The 14836-nt window shown below is 38.0% G+C and overlaps 1 protein-coding gene across 40 annotated transcripts in view; it reads left to right on the top strand.

Moving 5' to 3' along the window:
- Positions 1–9292, top strand: part of NRXN1 (neurexin 1) — a 669257-nt gene extending 659965 nt beyond the window's left edge. For all 40 annotated transcript variants that reach the window (XM_077781934.1, XM_021540205.3, XM_021540201.3 and 37 more), the window contains one exon: positions 5915–9292. In XM_077781934.1, the coding sequence (XP_077638060.1) occupies positions 5915–6222 (308 nt within the window). In that variant the 3' untranslated portion in view covers positions 6223–9292. The remainder of the gene's footprint in view (positions 1–5914) is intronic.
- The last annotated feature ends 5544 nt before the right edge of the window (positions 9293–14836 follow it).

Here is a 14836-nt window from a genome sequence, read left to right as displayed (position 1 = left end):
TCCTGAAGTCAGTGGAGCCCAAATGTCACAGTTTTGGTTCAATGCAGCCAATCTTACTGTTAGCTGCCACCAAAAATTTATGTTTCCAGTGCCCCTGCTCTTTCCTTGCTTTAACACTGAGTCTTCAGGGAGCAGGAGCAGCACACAACTCAGTGAGCAAATGATCCCAGTTTAGCTGTCTGAACTGGTGGCCCACAGTTGCAGCAGCTTAGCTCTAGCTTCAAAACATGCTGTCAGTAGTGTAATATTTCTGGTTTGTCTTGCTTTTATCTTATTTGCAAAAGCAATCCCCTACGCCCTCCCCTGCCCCTGCAATTTAGGGATATTTCAATTTAAAATATAGACTAACTACTGATTCTGCTAGTCAGTCAAAACTTCTGAACAAAGAACTAAATCACCAAAGAGTTCTCAGAATACATACAAAACCAGGAAAATAACTTATATAAGTTATATAAGTTATATATAAAATGCATTATTTATCTTTTATATATATATATATATATATAAGTTATATATATATATAAGTTATAAGTTAAATAATGTACAAAATAAATAAGGAAATATACAAAGCTGAATGACAAATATAGAAGTAAGGAGAGGTAGGACACCTGAACTGGTAAAAGGAAAATGAACCCTTGTTTGGAGAGAAGGGATACTAAAAGAGAAGCAATGAAATTGGTATGTTAAAATATGCCAACAAAAAGGGTGAGATCACAGGGATGAAGGCTGCTAAAAACATTAGGTGATATATTAGTTTACATTCTCTATTTTGGCTAAAATGAAATCTAGTTTTGTGGAAAATATTTTCACAAAATCTTCTTATAAAACTGTGAAATATTCCCCTCAGCACTGCAAAACATGATAACTTCTAAACCCCATTGATTTGGTATGCTCCTCAATTGGCACTGTACAACAAACTACCCTACCTCCCTTTAGACTTGTGATGACATTTTAAAAGGTTGAGAAAACAACCTTCCACCTCTCAGCCACAGGGGAAAAAGAAGTTACTTGCAAAACCTGCAGACCTAAGGAGTTGGTAGGATTTGTAAATGATTCTAAGTCGATATATGACAAATCATTACACTTGGAAATAAGCTCTGCTCAGTGCAGAGAGAATGTTTAGCTTCTTAGCAAAGCAACCATTTTAGCTGTGGATGCTGTTCTACTGTTAGACTATTTTTATAACAAGCTAAGTTAGTTGATGTCACTTTAGAGGTATCTTAACGCATTATATCCTGGGTTTGCACACCTAAGAGTAGAACAGATACCTTAAAAATTTTCCTTTAAACACAAGTCTACAGCAGTTTTTCACGCTGGTTTTGAAGCTGGGCTGCATCTCTCCCAATTCTGCAGAGGAAGTACTGGGGTTTGTTTTTCAGAGGTATTCGCTGTAAAGAGGTGCTGAAATTGCAGCAAGCTCAGAAACCAGTTCACCAGACTCCAACAATGCTGCAGAAAATCGACCACAAACAGGTCTACAATGATAGCACACAGAGTGAAAATTAATATGTGTCCTGTAAATAATTGCCTTCATGCCTCATTGCAAATGCAGTAGTTAAACATTTCTGTCTTGTGAGTAATTTCCTATTCACAGTTTGTGGGAAGGCATAAATGTAAAGAAAACAGGTTTGGCATCCTTTTGTCTTTTTCTGTTTTGTTTTGTTTTTCAATCTGCTAATTTCAATTCACAAACACCATGGGAACCTGCAATTCCAATTTTCTTTTTGCAGTATTAATGAAAACTGGGTATTGAAAATAGTTAAATTTTTTCCCCCTCTAAATCTTAAACCACTTAGAACTACAGTCAAGAATAATAACTTTCTAATCCATTATTACACAATGTAAAACTGAGCTCAATTGCTATTATTTCATGCAAAGCTTTCCATAAGTGGTAGAAGAGGCTTTTAGAACCCAGTTTCTTCTTAGCTGGTCTTTAAGGCAGTACAAAAACACTGGTTCTATGCTGTTGAGAAGAAGAGCTGTGCATCAGAGAAGTTGTTTTAAGAAGGAATGCTTGCACCAGAAGATGACAATCATTTCCTCTCACTGTTATGGCAAGGTTTGAGCATATTTAGTGCCTTTATGATTTTGTCTTGTTCCTAATCAAACCAACCTCAATTTATTGTTTTAATAAATAGATAGTTTCAGGGTTTGGGTTTTGGGTATATTTTTGAGACAACTGTTTACTCTTAAAAATCAGAGTAATATTTTATGTCATTTAATCTTAACATACTCCAATGAGGTATTTCAGTTCACATTTATAATAAGATATCTAGGATGAAGTTAATATCTTTTTCATGCTGCAGACACTAAGAGTGGCTGCAGCTGAGTAGCAGACAAGGTTACCTGCAGACACACCTCTACTGCTGTGCCAGGAGCCAGTGGCTCTGCCTGGTCCAGATACCAAGGTGCTGGGAAGAAAACTTCATCCAGTGTTTCCCAAAGAGGTGGGAAGAAAAAGCATGACTTCTGTAAATTTATAATCTTAATTTGTTCTCCACTGAGATCATCTGCCATCCCTTGCAATAGTTCCTGTCTTGCAGGGGAAAAAATATAGGTGAATTCCCCTTGGAATAGACTCCAGTCCTAGTCAAACAAAGGTACTGTTTAAATAGAATTGCAGCTGTTTCAGCAATGTTATGGATGTGGATTTATTTATTTATATAGATTTCAGATGAAATTAAGGCTGGCTTTTTTCCAGTGGCTCTTTCCTCCCTATGTCTCAGAATAGGACTCTTGCTTTGGTGTGTACTCCATTAGCCCTTCCTATCTAACATGCTCACAGGCAAACCTATATACTTTGTAAAACTTTTCTATTTCCTCCTCCTTAGTTTGTCTGGAGAGGCCCTGCTAGGTTAAAAGTACATTTTAATGTAAATGGAACAAAAATAGCAAGTCCTTTTCCTTGCTGAATTGCTCCTTTTCCAGAAGTCCAAAAAAATGCAACAGATGCTTTGAAATGTTATAAGTTTGAATAACATCAATGTAGTCGTTGAATATTTCTCAGACAGATGGGTTAAATGAGATCATTGTGAAAACATTCTTAAAATAAAAGGAAGCCATCAGGTGAGAGGCAGGAATTTAGGTAACATTGAAAAATATACCTTAGATGTTCCTTTTCTCTGAGCAAACTGTTAACTGTCATTTAGTAGACATTAATTGCAAAGTTAGTTGACAATATATGGCCCAAAGGTAGGTATCTTAAAGAGAAAGAGCAGCTGCTACTCCATCAGGTATTGACAGTGTATTCAGGGGCTTCTGTTATTTTTCAGACAGAAATTAATTTCCTGAAATCACATACAGTAAGATAAGACCGTCTCATTTTCACTCACTATGGAAATACTCAGTCTTTGTTCTGCACACAATGCATTGTCTCTCATAAAACAGTAAATGACACCCTAGGTGTAATAGAATTTCCATTTACTACAATAGCTACAATGAACTAACAGGATCTAAACCAGTCACTGAATACTTTGGAACAGGGCACCTTTCTTAGTAGGGTGGCATCTGCCCTGAAGTGACAAAAACATCTTAAAACCTTCAAGATCTCTTGTGTCACCATAGAAAATACCAATTGCACCAACTCATAACAAGTAAGAACTTTCAAAAGGATACGAAAAGTTAAAAAACTATTTGATATGGGTTGGTTTTTTTTTAATTTTACCATTTTGCCTCTGTTCTTTCAGCTGAACAAAATGTCAGCTTCTTTAAACCTGTTTGGAATAACTGCCAGGAGGAGGTGTTTCAGCAGTAAGAACACAAATCACCAATAAGTAAATTATGAGTAATACCAGAGAGGAGAAGGAACTTACTCTTTTGCGGAGTTGTGACTTTTTCACTACGTTTTGTTATTCATAGGCCAATTGTAGATGTCTGTAGCTGGTGGCTGCTTTCAATACTAGTTGTCCAAACTTGTTGCAAGTTTTTGGCCAGCGTTGATATTTTGACTTTAATGTAGCATTTTTAAAATCATCATTGTCCTATTATGCCTTTACAGTGCTTAAAAAAGTGACTATAGAGCACAGTGTACTTTTGTGGACTTTTGAGCAAGACACTTTTCTACACACCTCAGTATAATGCTACCTGTAGGCATGCTCTGATAAAGTTAGCATCATGAATATATTGCAAAACTAGCATTTAATACTTTTAGTTAGCATCTGTATTTTACTGATTGAATTTTTAGCCATGCATAATGGTCCATAAATGCAGTTTCTCTAAGCCAGCCTGGCTCTCCTGAGCTCGGCCAAGGCTGGCAGTGCTGAGGACACACAGCCTCCCAGAAGTTTGGAAATGCTGGTGTAATCAAAGGAATACTGCATATATACAGATAACTTCATTTTTGTCAATGACACTTGTAAGGTTAGAGAGGATCCATCTCAGCTATCACCACTTTAATTTAATTGATTCTATCCAAATATCTGCCTCCCCTCCTGCTGCAAAATTCAACAAAGAAAGGAGAGCTTAGAAAACACAAAATCACTGTGTGCACCGAGAAGGTTTAAACTATAAATTCCTCCTGGAATTAGGGTTTTATTCCTCATGGCTGTGCAAGAGGACAAAATATGCCAGAAAATGAAATAGTTCATAACAAGATTTTCCAGTACGAAGACACAGGTCAGTTCTATTAATTTACAGCTGAAAAGACAAGAATCTGGCCTCAGAGGTGGGTTCTGAGGGGGCTGAGTCCTTGTTGTGTGCAATTTGAGAGGTTTTCTTGGGGCATAAAGCTATCCTTGAAGGAACATCTGATAATGGCATCAATGATGAAAAGAGGGAATGGGAGAAGTTGAGTGAAAAAATGCTCTAAGGTGTAGCCATATTCAAGGAGGACTCTGAAGTAGAAAATGGGAGTTAGGGTTGGATAGTTCTCTAAAAGTACTAAGAGTAAATATAATTAATTTTTAAAAAGTAAAGAAACTATTAGAAGGAAAGGAGAAACTGAGAAGCTTCTCCTGAGGGAAGTGTACAGGAGAGCTGAGGATACCTTATTTGTAGGGAATTTATTGGCCTCTATCAGCCATTTTCTTTTTTTTCCCCTCCATTCTGCCTTATCATCACTGCCTTCTCAATAAAGAGTATGGTGTCACTTTTTGTTCCTTACAGATGGAGAGTAAGAGAGAGAGAAAGAGGAAAATTTTTTCCTCTGAAATATTCATGTCCCTGCATTTAAATTGTGGCACACAAGTTATTTCACATTATTTGCTTAACAACACACTGGGACAAAATATACCTTTGAAGGCTAGAAAGAGATGCTCTTTGTTGTCCTTTTCCTTGTTTAAAAGCCTGAAAAAGGGATGGGCTGCAACCCTAACTGGTTTTAGACTGGTAGAGGGGAGGGTACCGATGCCTTGTGAAGGCTGACCTAGAACAGAGGCTAGATGCAGCTAAAGAATAAAGTAGGGATTTATTAAGAGGTCTCAATAGAACCCCCTTGGGCAGCGCAACCCAAAATAACCAAAAAAAAAAAAAAAAAGGACCGCCAGTCATGGGGTCCCACACTTTTATAAGTTTTGTTCCATTAGCATATTGGAGCTAATTGTCCAATTACAGCTTTAGCCCATGAAGTCCCATCCTTCTTGTTTTCTCTCTTCGGTCCACCCTTGTTTATGCTTTTGGGTCTGAGATCTGGATCGGCTGTCCTTGGTCCCCAGCTAGAGAAGGAATTGTTTTGTCTCCCTACTGTGTGAAGAGAGCTTACCATTCCCTATTATGAAGCCTAGACTTACACACTAAAGCAGAAGAGAATCTGAAAAATATAAAAGCTAACACCTGACGCATCAGCAGTACATCGCTAGGCTGTCCTGGCCCAGTGGGTGCGGCTAGAAGGGCATGTGACCGTAGCAGCAGACATGACTGACTGCTCCATGTGCAAACTCAAGGATAACCTCTCCTTTCTTTCATTGTCTACCCACAGCAAACCCCACCAGGGCAGGAGGAGGAAGGGAGTACCCCGGCTCGTCCGAGGTGATCCGTGAATCCAGCAGCACGACGGGCATGGTGGTTGGGATTGTGGCGGCGGCGGCGCTGTGCATCCTCATCCTCCTGTATGCCATGTACAAGTACAGGAATCGAGACGAAGGGTCCTACCACGTGGATGAGAGTCGAAACTACATCAGTAACTCAGCACAATCCAACGGGGCTGTGATCAAGGAGAAACAGCCCAACAGCGCTAAAAGTTCCAACAAAAACAAGAAAAATAAGGATAAGGAGTACTATGTCTGATCTCAACATCTAAAAGAACGCTTGTATAGAAATAGTCTTCATTTTATCTGAGACATAATACAAACTTATTTACTTTACTTTTTATGAAGCACATTCAAAAACAAACAGAAAAGACAGGGAATGCAATCAGAAAGGAAAGACTGTTTTTAAAAACAAGCATTACATGCTCTTGTTTTTCAGAAACAGGAGCTGATAAATTCCCTAACATCCACAGTGTTTTCATTTACTCTGCCTGTCTTTATGTTGCTGGAACGTTTCTGAAAGACAATGATGACACCACGCACTCATAAAGCAAGGAGTATTACTACAACATCGAGGCACAATATGAAAAAAAATCCAATTTAAAAAAATAAAACAGGAAAAAAAAAAGAAAAGAGAAGCTACCTATGATTCTGGATTTAGCCAAAGTGCTAGCGCTTTCTTGAGAAGTAAGTTAGTCTTATTGTCAGAGAAGACTGTCATTATATATGGTGACTCAACAAGCAAACATAAAGAGTTTGCCGTCTGGTGCAGTGAAGCAGTGATTGGAAACTTGCATTTTGAAACAAAGTGCTGGCTTTTCTGAAGACTTATGTAGAAATACTTTCAAAAAGCCCCTTTCTGGTTGTGAGGAAAATAGTATGGAGGCCTTATTTTCAAAAACAAAAACAAAAATCTGGAATATAAGGCACATTTCCACAAAAATATAAAAAAACAAAAAAAGAAAAAAAGAAAAATAAGAGGGCATAGATGCAATCATTGGGAAATTTTCATGCACGCTTAATATGTTATTACATATGTTTATATAAAAACACATCTATATGTGCTTTCTGGACTGTGATAAGTGATGTTTTATAGCCTGTTGTATAGAAAATGCAAACTATATCTGCTCTTCAGCCATTTTTGGTAAACTTAATGTTATAAGTGTTGCTAGGTATAGAGAGTTTTATGACATCTGGAGCAACAGACATTCTTCAGTTTTTTTGCAGCCATTATAAATTGTCCCAGATTTTTTCCCCTTTTTTTTTTTTTGATTTTTAATTTACAGTGTAGTGGTTATACAAAGGGGGATGTGTATGAATGTATATAAGAGTCAGCTAATTTTTTTCTTACCTGTACAGCTCTATTATGTTGCAATTAAGTTTCAGTAGTTTGTATGAAAGAAGTGGACTAGAAAGCAAAAATATATCTCTACTGTAATTTGTCTTCTCCCTCCTATCCCCATCTCTTGCTCCTGATATGCATCAATGAAGTTGATCAGAATGGCCAATTTTCCTAGAAATATACATTCATTAATTAGCTAAATATTTAGTGACCTAAACTGGCCTTTGGCTTCCAGTCAGAGCTTCACTATTGGAGAGCATGGTTTGCCTTGTTCTTAGAAATTACGAGAATGATGATTTTCTTGAGAATCTTAGGAAGTATCATATAGTGTTTATCTGGCATTCGTATGAAGAACAGCTACTAGAGCACTGGGTGATAAAAGATCTAAAAATACCCATTGTAGTTATCCAGGCTGATTCTATTGCAGAATTTATCCCTTTCTCCAAAAAGGAAATACTCTTGAGGTGCACGATAGTATTTTTCAATGGTGGGCATTTTGACATATGAAAAAGTATTTTTAGCTATGTTGATTGTGTAGTATTGCAAGACATCATAACCAGACAGATATAAGTTCATTATGTTTTAAAGTGACACAGCTTATCTTGCATATATAAAACATTAATGCATTTTAGTTAAACACATAAAATGTAATGCTGTAATTTACACGTTAAGTTTGGAAGTTTTTTCTAGTAATATTTCATTAGTTTCACAGCAATAAATCATAACATAACATTTTATTTACACAGAAGTTCAAAGGAAATACATTAGACAGAAAGAGGGTAGTTCAATAGAAATCAACCAAATCATCAGAAGGCCTCCTGGGAGGGATATAAATATTAACACTTTACCAACAGGAAGGAGAAATTTAAAATTAGCTTTAAACAGCAGACACAAAACATTTTGTTGTGTGTTACTCACTGATGAAAAAAAGTTGGGAACTGGTACAGCTATCTATCTGGGAGTCAGAGCACTTTAAAAATACATGTAGCTGACATGACAACACCTCTCTTGAAGTTTGCCAACCACATCAAGGTGTGCCATGTTGCATTTGTGAAATGACTTTTTATTTTCATTAGCATTTATGCAAAAAAATGAAGAAAAAAAATCACAAAAAACCACAAAATCCATCTGATGTTAATTTCTTAGACTGTTGTTCACCTGTGGCACTCATCATTTCTCCCACCTTTACAAGACAGCTGTACTCAGGGAATGGCAGGGGCAAAGAGGTCATTGCTGGAAGCAAGAGACTTCAGCTGGAGGGGGGAAAGAAGTTGAAAGCCAGGTGGTGTTCAGATTTCAGTGCTTGAAGATACCTAGAAGAACAAGAATAATCTGTTGACAGGAGACTGGACATGACAGAATATGATTTGGATGAGATGAAATGGTCTTTTCTGCTTGGTATTGATTGCATTAATGAAATAGCGTTGTCAGGCCAACTTCCAGGCAGTTTGGTAGATCAGTCTTTAACTAAATCCATACATCAAAAAAAAAAAAAAAAAAAAAAGAGAGATCTGCTACTATTAAAATAAAAAACTACAATTTTAACACTGTTTCTGAAGGTTCTCCTTTTTCCTCTTTAATTTCATAATTTAACAAAAAAAAAAAAAAGATGGATGTATCAGAAATGCCAGCAAGTGGATTTAAAATTCTTTTTGATTTAAAAGCAGCAGCAACAAACAAACAGACATAAACCAACTACCTAACATAAAATTGGATCCTTTCTCTATAATAACCTAATTTGTTTGATTGAGATGGCTTCATTTCTATGACTGTATTGTGTTGCCTTTTTTAACAAAACACTAAATAACGTGTGAAACTTTCAACCCTAAGACATCAAAGAGAGGCCCAATGCCCCTAACCTTATAGTGCTTTCTGTGATAGATATTTACAATTTTTTTATTTGTTGCAAGGCCAATTTATTCATTATTGGAAATGCTAAGCAAGTGGAATTTACTGTTTTGTTAATAAAAATGTTTCTTAATACAAATGCTGGCTTGTTTCTTGTCTTGCTCTTAGATTGTGAGTACCTGCTCATCATGAGGCTGTGAAAAAAATTGGTAAATTGGTATGAAATTACATTCATGCCAGGAAAAAGTAACCTCAGGGCTCTTTATACACTTCAGTGAAAATCTTCAAGTCTTGTGTTCAACTGGCCCAGTTAGACAGTATTAATGACATCAATGAATTGGTTTTACACATACTTGCTTAATGTGAAATTTTCTAGTATTTTTTTAATCAAAAAATTTAAAAGTTTATGTTCTCTTCCCCATCTGTATGAAAAAAGAATTCTCCTTTTTGCCATTTTTTGATTTCTGTAGTGGAAGTAAGATGGAAGGGAGGGTAAGGCAATGGGATGAAAAGTTAAAACATTTGTTAAAAGTGAAAACATTTTCTCTTGTCTAGAAGATGCTTTAAAAATTAATGGGAAAATTAGTGTATTTCAGGTCCTTTAAAACATTTCTAGATAATAATTACAAAATTTCAACCGGAGCTAATCCATTACATAAGTGCTTTCCTACTTAGTATGGCATTTAAATTCATGGGCAACTTCAAGCAAACATCTAATCCTATTGATTTAAGCAAGTGTCTAAACTTGCCTAAATGTACTGCTGAATGGGGATAGAGTTAAGCTTTTGGATCTAAGCCCCAAACAAAATTTAATTTTGTATCATCTTAAACACATCAGCAGCTTTTAGACTTCAGTAAGATTTATTCATCTGCTTAATTACGTATAGACTGAAGTATTTTAGATAATTTAAGCTCAAGAATATATGGAGAAAAAACAGTCCCTATCTTCCATTGGTATAAAACACTTTGAAAGTTCTAAACTGCTTTATACTGAGATTAGTTCTTGTGAGAGTACTTAAATAAATACTGAATATTCCATTTAGGAAAATGCTTTATGCACAATTGAAGGAGCTATAACAATAGTGATTTTTGTTCTACTACTACTACTACAAAGAAAACCCCAAACCAAAACCAAAAACAACTCACATTTAATTATTTTAAATTCTACAATGTCTTTGTTCCTTTTTTTTTTTAAATTTACATTTATACTGTGCACTCCCTTTTACCAAAATCCTAATGGCCTCTCACTACCTGCATCATTCATCATTATCTGGCCACAATAAGTAGTGGCCTCCATCATCAATTATCACTGTGGTCAAGCAGCTAAAAAGCCTTCACAAGATGATGAAAAAAGTGAAGAAACTAAACAATGTCCCCAAATGTGACTTAGAATAAGGGAAATAAAGCTCACATAGGCAGTAAGTGGCAACTGTGTTTGTTAATTCCTCCCGTGTGACTTCTTTATAGTTCAATGAAACAGTTTTAAATTGGGGTTCTGGATCTGATTTTCATTTGATTATAGAAATTTGCTTTTAAGTTCAGTACAGACCTCTTTAGAGGTGCCTAGAATTATTTTGCTGGGTTGGGCACTCTTGTCAGTATAATTTTATTTGGAATGCAGGCTATTTGGTTCATTTTAAGCCCCCATTTTTAAAAGTCTGTAAATATTTCAATGTTAAAATGTTTCTGGCTCTCATGGGAGTGGGGATAAAGAGAAATCTACACTGCATTTTATTCAATTTATAAATTGATGAATGCTTGGGTATGATAAAACTGATTGCCTGTCAGCCTCTGATTCATCTGGATGGACTGCAACACATTTGGTTGGTCAGTACTCTTCATGAAACCAGAAGCATCCCCCACAGTTTAAGCTTTGAACTAGAAATTCCAGAAAATATACAGATGAGCTCAGTTTTGTCAGACACAGGGCCAGAACTCAACCAGTCCTTTAGTCCTTTCCCTGCTTACTTTGTAGGTTTCTTCCTACCTGAAGGTTTTTGACAGACTTCAGCTCTAACTTCTGTAAAAGAAATTCTTGCCCCTTGCTTTTTCTTTCTCAGCCAAACACTACTACACAAATATCTTAATTTCACAGAATCACAGAATCAGCTGAGTTGGAATGGACTCATCAGGATCATTGAGTCCAGCTCCCAGCCCTGCACAGGACAATGCAAGAGTCACTCTATGTGCCTGAGAGTGTTATCCAAAAACTTCTTGAACTGTCAGGCTTGTTGCTGTGACCACTGCCCTGGAGAGCCTGTTCCAGTGCCCAACCACCCTCTGGGCAAAAAACCTTTTCCTGATATCCAACTTAAATGTCCTTTGACACACATCCATGCCATTCCCTTGGATCACTTCCCTGGTCAGCAGAGAGAAGAGATTGGATTCTATCCCTCTGCTTCCCCTCACGAGGAAGCTTTAGACCTCTGTGTTCAGAACAAACAGGTTTCCATATGAAATTTCCATTGCTCCACCAGTTGGATTTGACTGTGGTAGACAATCTTTAAAAAACTGAGTTTTTTTAAAGAAGAAAAAGGGTGACATAAGGGGTAGAGTTATTTCAAAGGCTGTGGTATTTTCAGTGGGTAAATTTCATTTAAGAACAGTAATTTCATGCTGGCATACACTTGAGAGATTTATAAATCCAGGTCAGTAATCTTCAAAAACATCCTTTTGGTAAACAATAAACGCATAAGCTCATTTATCAGCAAGCACAGGGACCAACAGCAAGGCTATCAAAATGGGAATGTGTCAGTCTGGTTGCAGCAAATAACACAGGGAAATGGAATTTGGGCAGCTAAAAATAACTGTTGGCACACTGGCTGGACTCTTATGAGTGAGTCCAACTACAAGCCAGTAAGCATTTACTGGATGATAAACAGCAAAATACTTCTATGATAGCACAGTTTGGGATGCAGCTGACAGAACAGAGGCACAGGCTGTGGGGCTGCATTGGCTTTTCCAGGACCAGCAGTCAGATTGCTGTTCAGGTGTCCTCCCAGCTGGGAGCTGGGCAGGCTTCACACAACCACCTGCTGCACGCCAGCTGAGCAGCCGTTTCCAGAAAACCTCCCTTTTCCCTTTGAAATTGAGATACATTTTGTAGGAATAGTACAGCAGCTTGTTCAGTGGAACACACTGAGCAGCTCCCAAAACATGTCCCACCACAGCCAACATCATCTTCAAGAGAAACTATGGCTGCAGTCCAGGTGAGAGATCTCCACTCTGTTCAGGATTGCCTTGGCCTCGGGCCCCCTCACGATGGGCAGGTGTGAGGAGGGCAGGACATGAGAGCTGCAGGTGTTGGTCTGGTGTGGCTACAGAAAGGGGGGAAATTCAGCCCTGAGGGTCTCACACCCAGAACTGCTTGGGCAACCTGCCCTCATGGCCTGGCAAAGCTAGAGAAGGCACAGGTTTTCCTAAGTGACCAAATGCCTCGAAGGAAAAAAAATGTCTCTTAAAAAGGTGGTGGTGTAGAGAGTTCAGGAATTTCATTAGGAGTTACTTCGGTGTTCCTTTAGCACTTTCTTACCTGTGCTTCACACCAGGGAGGAGAAGCTCAGGCCTCCTGTGCCTGGGGAAGGAGGCCAGGCAGAGAAAACCTCCCACACGCATTAAACTCACCCCACAACCATATGGGATCACTAACTTTCTATGACACCAGGTCTCAAAGGTTTAGACCAGAAAACTGGCTCAGGATGAGATCCAGCAACAGACTTTATTAAACCAGAGGGACAGAGACAAGTTTCAGCAGAAAATGAAAAAATCTTAAAGAAGAAAATGATAATGCAGACACACGCCCCTGGGAAATCTTACCCCATCTGCCACTGTTTTCTAATCAGCCTTTCAGGTGGTTTAATTCCTCTCTGATTACACCTGGAGAGGGAGCAGGTTTGTTACATCAGCCCACCTGGCAGAAGGGTTGTCCTACTAGCAAGCACAAAGCTCACCGGAGTTACCAGACCCTTCACTCTACATGTGAGCTACTTGTACAAAGATGTTGCTGTACATTCAGGATTGCTGGCAACCAATACAAAGACAGGTATTTAGTGACTCTTATTTGGTTTATGGGCAGGTCCAGGGAGCAAGAAAAGGATATCATCCAATAAGAGAAATGAAGGAAAAAACCCAAAAGCCAAGCAGGTATCATCTCATGCTTACCAGCAAATCTCCACGTAACAAGCAGAGGAATTTCAGGTAATTAATTTAAGGCTTGGTGTGTTGCTGGATTGTGCTTGGGAAAGGCAACTTTGTGCTCAGTTTTCCTTAAGGCTAAACTTGTTTGGAAGCTCATTTATACCTGTCTTCAGGCCCTTTTTAGGGAAGTCTTTCAAAATGTTGGTAGTACAAGTATAGCAGTCATCCCCTACAGCAGTGTCCCATCTATTTTAAGAGCTTTGTCTAAGTATGGGTTGCTGGATTTGACTTATAGGTAAGAGTAGATTTGTACTAGCCAGCATAGCCCAGAAAGAATAAATTTGTAGGTCATGGTAGCTGATGTGGTGGACCTGATGTCTGTGTTATATTTCAGGATTTTCTTTGGACCAGTTGTACTCTGGTCACACAGACAGAGTGCCAATTCGAGGTTAGGTTTTTCGTGAAGTAAATTTAACCTGCAAGATTCAGTCCCTGATGCAGAATGCTCTGTGAAGTTAATTGTAGGGAATGGGAACAGCTGAGTTACTTCAGAACTGTATGCCTGATCTTAAATAAAACTTTGGTGTTGAAAACCTCCTTTGTGCATTGGTATATTCCAGTGTGGTTGTAGCAACTCACTGCAAGATAAGAAAAGTAGGGTGTTTTTAGTACCCAGCCCCAGATGACAATTGCTGTAAGACAAAGGCCTCCCCTGTATTTTCACAAGACTCTGTCTTTAATTCTAGCCCTCATCTTCTTCTTTAACCACCACACTGCTACGTAGCATCCCCTCAACCCTTTTCTTCAAACCTAAAGAAATCAGTTTAAAAGGTCTGTTTCCTTTGAATAGGTTGAGATAAATGGGGAATTATTTTCAGGTGGGCACTGTCTGAGGGAGCCATGTCACCAGCATTGAAAGCAGCAGTTATGCAATTGTAACTTGGAGAGTATTGTGGAAGCAAACCTGGAGCTGCTGGAATGTGTGAACTGGGAGAAAGGGCTGGGGCAGAAATGGATTCAGCCACTGGTCAGAGAAGGAACCACACTGAACAAATCCAGTCTTTTGGAAACTCTACATCCAGATTTTTCAAGACAGGTCTGCTTTTAAACAAAGTTTTGACAGTCTTCTCTAACACAGTTCTCACCAAACTAAATTCATTCCTGTATAGGAATTAATTGCAATGAGTTTGCCAATGTAGTCAGTGTTAAAAATATAATAGGAAACCACAAGAGATTGGGCTACATTTTGAGATGTTTTCTTGTAACTGTTGCAGACAGGAAAGCTGCCATTTCCATTAAGATTGAGACTTCATTGCTGCTTTTAACTACAGAGTGATTGCACTTCCCCCTGGCACACTGCATTTTATTATGAACATTTTTTACGAGTATTCTGAATAGTCATCATTAATGCTTTTAGATTTCTAAGTGTTAGGCATCAAAGACTGACAGTATAGACTGGTGCTACAAGATTTGCAAATCTGAGTTCTTGTAAATGACCATATCTGTGTGTAAGTAGCTGCTTATAAGTTTTGCCTAAGTTCTTAAA

The sequence above is a fragment of the Lonchura striata genome, chromosome 3 (genome assembly GCF_046129695.1).
Source record: "Lonchura striata isolate bLonStr1 chromosome 3, bLonStr1.mat, whole genome shotgun sequence".
NCBI lineage: Eukaryota > Metazoa > Chordata > Aves > Passeriformes > Estrildidae > Lonchura > Lonchura striata.
The sequence above is the reverse complement of the archived record's forward strand: the minus strand, read 5'-3'. Positions and strand labels throughout refer to the sequence as shown.